This window comes from Pan paniscus, chromosome 10, assembly GCF_029289425.2.
Source record: "Pan paniscus chromosome 10, NHGRI_mPanPan1-v2.0_pri, whole genome shotgun sequence".
Classification (NCBI taxonomy): domain Eukaryota; kingdom Metazoa; phylum Chordata; class Mammalia; order Primates; family Hominidae; genus Pan; species Pan paniscus.
This window is the reverse complement of record NC_073259.2, coordinates 108,035,502-108,045,206: the sequence shown is the minus strand read 5'-3', so window position 1 is coordinate 108,045,206 and position 9,705 is coordinate 108,035,502. Positions and strand designations below refer to the sequence as shown.

The 9,705-nt window shown below is 39.9% G+C and overlaps 1 protein-coding gene across 9 annotated transcripts in view; it reads left to right on the top strand.

Annotated features, from left to right (window-relative positions):
* The first annotated feature begins 1,788 nt into the window (after positions 1-1,788).
* ANKS1B (ankyrin repeat and sterile alpha motif domain containing 1B) overlaps positions 1,789-9,705 on the top strand; it is a 1,251,294-nt gene continuing 1,243,377 nt past the window's right edge. For 4 of the 9 annotated variants that reach the window (XM_034934288.2, XM_034934287.2, XM_034934280.2 and 1 more), the window contains exon 1: positions 1,796-2,430. In XM_034934288.2, coding sequence (XP_034790179.1) covers positions 2,297-2,430 — 134 coding nt within the window. In that variant the 5' untranslated portion in view covers positions 1,796-2,296. Of the gene's footprint in view, positions 2,431-9,705 lie in introns of all 9 variants that reach the window. The other 5 variants (XM_055096017.2, XM_055096015.2, XM_055096016.2 and 2 more) reach the window with 5 other exon arrangements.

The window sequence follows — 9,705 nt, the reverse complement described above, 5'->3', positions numbered from 1 at the left end:
AATACTTACAGTATATTCTGGGAAAGGTGTGTTTTGCTTAGGTGGCAACATTAGGAAAAAGGAAGAAGGATTTCCCTATGCCATTTTCAAAATGAATGTGATGGCTCCTTATCTCTTGTTTCTTTCATTGGTCTGCTAGTCCCATTATGTCAGGGATTATATTATTATAACATAGATTATCTTATTAAAACAGATTCTAACACAGAAAACAAAACCAAAATGAATTAAAAAACTACACTAGCCAAAATCTACATACTTCAGGAAACCTCCAATAAATAGCCATAATTTACCTAATATTTTGAATCATTGAAATGAAATCTCAGAACACAATGAATTCCATAAAAATGTTTTAATATACTCTTGTTATTTATCTCTAAATGCCTTTTAAGTTTCCCCCAGTTATTTATTGAAAATCTTTGCCTACAGCAGATAGTGCCGGATTTGAGCCTTGGCTCAGTTACTTTCTATCCCTATTATCTTGCAGGTGATCAGTTTCTTCATCTCCAAAATAGGGATGAAAATGGTCCTATCTCATGCGATTGTTGCAAGGCTTAATGAGAACATGGAAAGCACTTAGCATAGTGTCTGGTACGTAGCAACTACTCATCAAATGCATGCAATAATTATTGTCTGACCATTTCGCTTTTCCATGGGGGGCAGGAACGTATATTGGGAAGCACATGGTGTCTGGAGTGAGTCTGTTCTGGGGTCTAGTTCTGAGTCAGCCACTTACTCCATGTGGCATCTTGAGAAATTTAATTAACCATTTGAGCCCTATTTCCTCATTTCTAAAATGGATATAATAATATCCAGTTCACTGGGTTGTTGTAAGCACAGTGCCTATTAAGTCCTCTTCTTACCAATCAATTATCAACAAGTGACCATTTATGAAGTCTATTCCAAGGACAATGCAAAGCACAAGGTGTAACAGGAAGTTTTAATAGAAAATAAACGCGCGTTCTCCACCACGGCCAAGGAGAGCATCTAACAAGTCATGCCAACCATGCACAATGAATTGCTGATGATATATGCAAATTAAAGTGGATCTCTAATCCATGCCCATTTATATTTTTCGAGTGTAGATGTGGATAAATTTTCAATGAGAGCCTTTTTCCTGGTATTCTTACAAGTCAGCAGATCTCCAAAGCCCAACTAAAATATGGGCTGATTAAAGACTCCAGAAAAACTGGAACAGTCGCAAACTGCTCGGTGGCCAGTGCCACAGAAACTAGGACGAAACGAGCCTCTTCTTTCTAACCAAGGGCAGATCTCAGGCTCTCTTGGGGAGGTAAAGCGGAAGGGTGAAATGCCGGTCAAGTTGCCTAGACTCTGATGGAAGCGGTGGCCAAAGGGCCCCTCCCCAGTGTCCCAGCCTCATTCCTGTCACGGAGGATTTTCCTCAGGCGTCGTGACAGACCCGAGGCGTGTCGCTGGGGCCCGCCGGGCCGAGGAGGAGCCGACGCGGCCCGGGGAACTCCAGTCCTCACACGGTTAACGCTCTTCCAAGGAGAGTGGAGGAGGGAGGGTCCCCGCCCACGAGAACGAAGAGAATCTCAGGGCCGAAGCCCCGCCTCAGCCGGCCCGGCCCCTCCCCGCCAGCCCGCCGCCCAACTCGGGCCGCACCAGGGGCCGCACCTGCCCGCGCGCACACGCCCCCCGCGCGCCAGGCCTCGCCGCCGCCGCCGCCCTCGGCACGCGCCCGCTGCGGCTCGCCCCCACCGCCCTGCCTCGGCGCGGGCCACGGCGCACGAGCCGCCGCCGCCGCCGCCGCGCTCCTCCCCGCCGCGGACGCCGCCCCCGCGTAACCGCCGAGGAAGCCGAGGCGAGCCCGGGTCGGGCGCGAGGGCGCGCGGGCCGCTGCTGCCACCGCGGGTGTTCCCTGCGCTCCCGCTCCAGCTAGGACTCTCTCTGCCGCCTCCTCCTCCTCCTCCGACCTCAGTCCTCACCACCCTCCTCCCGCTCCTCAAAAGCACCCCCGAGTCCCCACCCCCTCACGCCCCACCCGCGGGAACGAGGCCTTGGGAATTCAGGGGAGTGGCTGTGGGGGCGCGTCGCGGCTCCCAGCTCGGCCAGCCCCTCTTTCAAGACATGGTCTGATCCCCATTGTAAAAGCTGCGCCCCGAAGAGGAGGAGAGAGTCGTGCTCCCTTCCTGGGGCTGCAGGGAGCTCTCCGTGCTGAAGCTCTTGCATTATTTTAGGGTGGGGCGAAGAGGGCCCTGGATTTTGGGGAGTGGGGGTGGGTGGGGAGGAGGACCCGAGCGGGGCAAGGACTCTGTGGGGGAGTCGGTGAGAGACTATGGGGAAGGACCAGGAGCTGCTGGAAGCTGCTCGCACTGGAAATGTGGCTCTGGTGGAGAAACTCCTGTCTGGCAGGAAAGGAGGGATCCTGGGCGGTGGATCCGGACCCCTGCCCCTGTCTAATCTGCTAAGGTAAGGACGGGCACCAGCTCCGGGGTTGGCACACCTCATTATGCATTGTGATGGATATACGTCCTCCTCCTCACGGTTATTGCACCTGGTGGCTGCCAGCGATTCATTCTTAAATTAGGTAGGAAAACAGACTGCGTGTATGGAGAGGAGGTATGAGCCTCCCAGTCAGATTGATGCCTTAGATTCTTTGAGTAATTTTAAAATAGCCTTCCATCAATGCGTCAGTAAGCTACTTTTCCTCTGAGCCCTGGTGCAGAACTTGTACATGTACTAGTGTTGCTTGAAGAAAATCGACGTTCCGCCCGCTTTCCATCAACATTTATTACATATTTGCAGCTTTGAACCCAGCCTTTTTTGTCTAGTTAAATGAAATTGGCAGAGAATCTCTTGCGTGCATGCAATTACCCTGCAAAAACCACAGCCTTCGGTGGCTCCTACCTTCTCTTGCAGAAGGCGTTTGCTGTGCCGTGGGTTATGATCCCACAAAATGAAGTGAGTGAACCTTCTTTCTGGTGAGATGTCTTCAGCACAGGGTGTGTATAAAACTTGATGGGGCAGGTTAGGCAGCCCCAGCAATACTTTCAGTTACCTGGACATAGCTGAGTGAAACTTGGTTATTATAGCTCAGGATGAAGGATGCCAGGTTGGTATTGGGATACTGTGTATGGAGTACAGTAGAGGCCTTTTAACGTGACGATGTTGTAGGTGAGACTGGTATTGCTTGGAGAATCTTTCTAAGATGACATTTAAAAAAAATGTCAAGGTCTTCATTCAGCAGTACCTTGGAAATAGCGGGGTTGATTTGCATACTTGAGAAACTATTAAAAGTTGTATTGATGGACAAATGAAATCAACTGGGAGGGAGGAAGCCTGGAGAGTATTCACTAGATACAATTCAAGGGAAGCTCTTTAGTTTCTAAAATCGTGGCTATCCAATTTATCCTGGATATTTTTGGAGTCATCAATTGTCATTCATATCTTCGCCTTAAAACATCTCTTGGATAACCCAACTATAGTTGTAAAAATTTTAGAAAGCCCAAGTGATTTCCCTGGTTTTTAAAAAACTGTTCCATGCTACCCTTGACAAGTGCTTAATAGAAACTTTTGGGCGATGACATTGCGTTCTTTACACAAGTTCTCATAGGTTGTGGTGGTCAGACAGTGCAATTAATTATAGGGCTAGCTAAAAGGGAAAATGGAAAGTTTCTATTACAGTGAAATAAATTGAGTTGAAAAATAGTCGATGGGATTTTAAAAAGCCCCATATGTTATTCTATATACTCGTTGACAGTGACATTTTATTGGAATGATAGTTCATGTCAGAAGAATGAATATTTATGGGACATTTTTTCAATAGGTCATAGAGATGACTTGTGTGTACTCCCTTGTTAAATAATCTTCACTTTCAAACACAGGTAGACAATGTGTGCATATTTCAGATTGCAGCTCTAATAATTGCCTGTAGTCACATGTAGTTTATGTGAAAGCAGTTTATTTCTTTACAGTTTTAAGTTACACTTAAAGTAACAATGTTTGCTGTGGATCCATCAGTTATAAAAATGATTATGTCTAAAAACTGGTTTGCTGAAAGAATTTTCTCAAAATAAACAATTTCTTCGGGAAAACATGAGGAATTCTTTGAGAACAGTGAGAACTTCACTTAATTTTATTGTGATAAATCGTATTTTAAAAACACTCTTTGTGACAAAACTCAAAAGCAAACATCCTTTAAATACTCCTTTCCCAGCTGTGATTTTTTTTTTTTTAAAGAATAGATGTCAAGTTTTAGGGATAAAACACCAAGTATTTAATGTTAGTGGACACTAAAGTATCAAAATAGTGACCCACAGTGTATATCTTGAGTGAGAGGTTTTCTCTTTTGCTGGTGTTGTAGTAGTAGTAGTAGCTCTACAACAAAGATTGCACATAGAAAACAAAAGTAAACAACATGTGTTTATTAGAGTACTTCGAACCAAGTTGTAAAAATCACAAACAAAACCAATAACCTTTAAACTTGCTTTTATCCATCTTATACTGAATAAACAGTGTCTGAAGAAAATGAGAGTTGAAATTGTATTCTTTGGGCAATGATTTGCATAAAATGACATTCCTAAGAAGGCACATTTTATTTAGTTGTCACTTTATTTCAAAAATGATTGTCATCAGAAATTTATTGGCAGGATAATGGAAAATGTGTCCGCCGTCAAACATAATGACACTTTGAAATTTCTTAATGGTTTAGAAGGAACTGTAGAATATGTTTGGCACTTTTTCCCCGCTTGCTTTATTACCTGGGTTGTGTAATAATGGTGTCAGACCCTATGCTAAGTGCTTACGCGTGTCATCTCATTCAATTCTTGTGTCAGCCTTAGAAGGTCCATTCTCATTTCACAGATGAAGGAATAAAAAGATAATATTAAGGACTTGCCCATGGTCACTTAATTAATAATGGCAAAGATTTGAAAATCTGTGATTCAGATTTGTTTTACAACATTTTAAGTCTCATTCATTGAATCTGTTTTATTCACAAAAGTTTAAAGGTATGTGGCCAATTTAGACAGGCCAATCTGAACATTTTTTGCTATGAAGAATAATTTGAAATTCCTTAAATTTTGGTATTTTTTTCTAATTAAAAAAATCTCACAACTGCCCTTTGAGGGTTCACTAGACAAGAACTTTTTGAAGATGCTTCTGATTACTTGTTATCTACTGATAATAAGAAATTATCCTTTCAACAGTAACTATGTAATGGCGAATCAGGTATGCTTTTGGGTGGCACTGCAATTTTCAGCAAATGTAAGAATGCCATTGAATAAATTTAAAAACCTCTCTAAGCCTCACTATTCTATCAGAGTGGAAATAGTAATAATAGTACCTATCATATAAGATCGTTATAAGGATTAAATGAAGTATAAAGTAATGAATGCAAAACATTTAGCATATAGGTGTTCATCGTTAGTGTTAATATTTTTCATGCATCTCTGAAGCACTTGACTGTATTCTTTAAGGCCTTAATGACTAAAGATTTGCTTCATATTGGACTGGGAGTAAATTTCCCATAGCAATCATAGAATCTTCAAATAAGGAGGGACCTTTCTTCCAACTTCTCACCTAGTGCAGAAATTTTCTCTGTAACATTTCTTACCTGTTAGTTATTCCAGCCCTGTTAAACCTTCCAATGACTAGATTCATTCTATTTTTGACAGCTGTAATTGTTTTAAAATTTTTCTTTTCATTGAGCTAAAATGCACTTCCCTGTGACTTTCAGCAATTGGTAGTAGATTGGCTGTATGGGTCAATATAAAGCAGTCTGATTCATCTGCAGGATAGTTCTTTAGATGCATGTATTTTTGTTTTCTTATAAATATTTTTCATGGAAGAGCTATCATCTCTGTTAACCTTTTATATGGCAAGACAGCATAGATGTTAAGAACTTAGTTTTCATACTTTTCACTACTCTCTCTTTCCTTCTTTACATATTCTCAAATTTTGCAATGACCCTCTTAAAGTATGGTGACTAGAAATTAACAAAATGCAGTAGATGTCCCTTGACCAGAGTAGAACATTATGGCTGAATAAAAAAACCAAGGGCAGCAGGTTACAAGAAGCATTTATAGTATGATCTTATTTTTGCAAGAAAAAATAAGTTTGTTTGAACACTTATAATGTGCTTAAGAAGTCTGGAATGATAAGATGCCAAAATGAAGATAGTATTCATCTTTGAGTGGTGGAATTGTGGGTGGGCTTTATTTTCAGTGTTCTGTAATGAATATGTATTATGTAATTAAAATAAAATAGCAGCTATTAAAACATGATACAATGAAATTATTATTTCTTTATTATTGATCTAAGACCTACCTACAGGTCAAGATTTTCTGGGCCATGTAATGGTGTTGGCTCATGTTGAACGTACAGTCAATTAAAATTTCCTGGTATTTTTTTTTTCAATGACCTGTGAAGCCAGGTCCCCTTTCTGGTACTTTTAAAAGTGTTGATTGAGCTTAAATTATTCCTGTTCCTTTTTATCCGATTTGTTTTATGTTGTATTTGTAATTTCTCTATATCTTTTTGACTCTTTTTTTTCTTCTTTCTGACTCTTGAGTCTGTCTTTCAGCATATTAACTTCTCTCCTCTGTATCATCCAGAGATTTAATAAGCATGTTTTCTATAACCTAAATTCAACACACTGTGCTATATCCCCAAAGCACCTCTCTTCAACTTAGTATAAATTTAAAAGTAGCAGTCTTTACTCATGGTATTTCTACCAGGATTGAAGCCACGCAATAGACAATCAGCTATTTCTCTCCATTGTTCCTGTGAAAATATTGTGAGGTATTTTATCTACTGCCTTTCTAAATTCACTCTGTATTTAAGTGTATGGCATTCTTTTGATCTATCCTTTAAATTCCATCAAAATCAGTCTACTTTATTATGGCTTGTTTCTGGCAGTGAGCCATTGGTAATTCCTAGTATTGGCGAAAATTCCTTCTACCCTCTTGCATCTAATTCTTCTGGGTCTGGATATGCATACTTATTTAAAGCAGCTTACTGTCCCTTATGGTCTCGTTTGGAACTTCAGTAATCTCCTGAAATTATTTGTTTATCCCTTCTGATTTGCAAATGGTTCTCAATAGGGAAAATAGAAGCAAAATAAAAGTTGGGAAGAATTAGATTCTTGGTATTGTTAGATATCATAGAAAATTATCTTGTGGTTTAAAACTACCCACAGTTTTCCTTTTACTCTGCCAGAACTGAAGGTGAAATTAGTGAACTATTACACCTCTTTTCTCTTTTTCAAACTTAGCTAAAAAGGACATTAGCATTTTTGCTGGACAAGTATATATTTCTTTTTTTGTGTTTGCTTGCAGTTATACCTCTTACTACCCCCTTTCATCCTTAAAGAAATCTGAGCTCATCAGAGCACTAAAATTGAGTTGCCTCCCTCCTTTTCTTCCTCCACATTTTATGTGAAATTTCAGTTTATTTAACATATCTTTTATGAGACAGCTGCAAAATCTTAAAAAAAAAAACTCTCTTCCTTTGGCACAACTACCTTTTATTCTAAACAAAACTAATTTCCATTTAAAATGTATATTTAATTAATTTTTTGCTGAGTATAGGATAATTATTTGTATTTTAATACAGTGATAAAACTTTATTAATGCCTCAATTTATTTGATTTTCTTAATGCCTCGAAGAGTTGAGTTTTATATAAGGTGTATTTAGTAAATTCTTGTCAGAAATAAATAATACAGTTCTTAAGATCCCCATGTGAAAAAGTAGATCAATAAGAAGTGGAGCAAAACAATCTTCTGGTCACCAAAAACATAAAAACCAGAGAGCTTATAATTTTTCAGATTTAGGATTCAGCTCATGTCATTTTGGTGATGAATACAGGGAGATAACAGACAACTAGGAAGTACTGTAATTTTCACAACTATTTGGGCAATTGTGGTTATTGGGACCCTGATATAAGAAACTCACTTTCAGGGAAACTGCATTGGTTAAATGGAATAAATCACAAATAGAGCAGTTAAGCTCCATGAAAATGTTATATCTATAAAAATAGTCAAGTTGCAAGTGGGTTATCTATTTTAGATAGTAATGATGTTTGAAGTGGTGATTGCACCATTATGTTCAGGGAGCTGTATCTGCCAGAGTGAACAGTGCCAGCTGCATGATGGGGAGTAAGGAGAAAGGAGGGTGAATTTTGGTATTGACCTCTTTCTCCACTGAGCAGGGTTTTCAGCTCCCTTTTCAAAACACTGAGGGTGATGTGTAGCAGTGAACTAGGGCAGCCAGCCAGTGACTACTACTCAACCTGTCCATCCATTGCACAGTTTCTTGTGTGACTCGATTTCTTACAGATGACAAAGGCTGATGCAAGTCTTCACTGACATTAAGGCAGAAGCATATAATATTTATTAGTGCCTCTGCTGACTTTAGCAACTTAACCTTTCAGGTGACAGTAAACAATTTGATTAGTTCAGTTATATACTGAAATAATTTTGAGGTAATTTTGGAAAATTCTATCAGAAGCCTATGATAGAACATTATTCCTGAGTATTTAACTAGAAATGGAAGCTGACTATAATGCCAGACAAAGGTTAGAAAAGACTAATTTCAACCTATGGAACCTGAAGATATTTAACACTTAATGCATTTTAGAGTGTCTTTAGTTTCCGTTTTGGACATATTGCAGAATGATGTTAGTTAATTAAAATACAGTGAGTTTTTATTACTCATCATATGTTGATATGGGAGAATATTTTATATTTGAAAAAGGAATTTACAAAGAAGACGCTTCTATCTTCCAGTTCTTTCTCATGCATGTGAGGACATGGTTATGTAAGCCATACGGGCAGGCAGAGGCACAATGCCAGTTGAAAACTCATTGAATTTTCTTGTGTAATACAGATCTAGAAACTTTTCTTAAGAGTCTACTTCTTTGGTGTCAGTAGGATATCAAATACATTTTACATTTGTGTTAAATCTGGATGAGGCTTTTAATTGATTTTTGAAGATGGATCAAAAAATATGACCAAAGGATAAATTTTGTTTTCCACAGTGCTATGATTTGAGCGTTGTCTCCAAAACTCATGTTGAAATTTATTTGTCATTGTGACAGTATGAAGAGATGGGATCTGTCTGGACGTGGTGGCTCACACCTGTAATCGCAGGCTTTGGGAGGCTGAGACGGGAGTATCACTTGAGGCCAGGGGTTCAAGAATAGCCTAGGCAACATAGTGAGACCCTGTCTCTATAAAAAACAAAACAAAACAAAATAGCCAGGTGTGCATTGCACGTCTGTAGCCCCAACTACTTGAGAGGCTGGGTGGGGAGAATTGCTTGAACCCAGGAGTTTGAGGCTGCAGTGAGCAATGATCATGCCCCTGAACTCCAGCCTAGGTGACAGAGTGAGACCCTACTCAAAATAAAAACAAAACAAACAGGTGAGATCTTTTAGAGGTGATTAGGCCATGAGGGCTCTGCATGTATGAATGGATTAATGCCATTATTGTGGAAGTGGGTTAGGTGTCATGGGAGGCTCCTCACAAAATAATGAGTTCAGCCCAATTTCCTCTTTCTGTTGCCCATGCTTGCTTGCCCTTCTGCCTTCTGCCATGGGATGATGCAATAAGAAGGTCCTCACCAAATGCTGAGCAAATGCTAGTACCATGCTCTTTTACTTCCCAGCATCCAGAAATGTGAATCACAAAAACATACATTGTTTGTAAACTACCCAGTCTCAGGTACTCTCTTATAGGAACACAA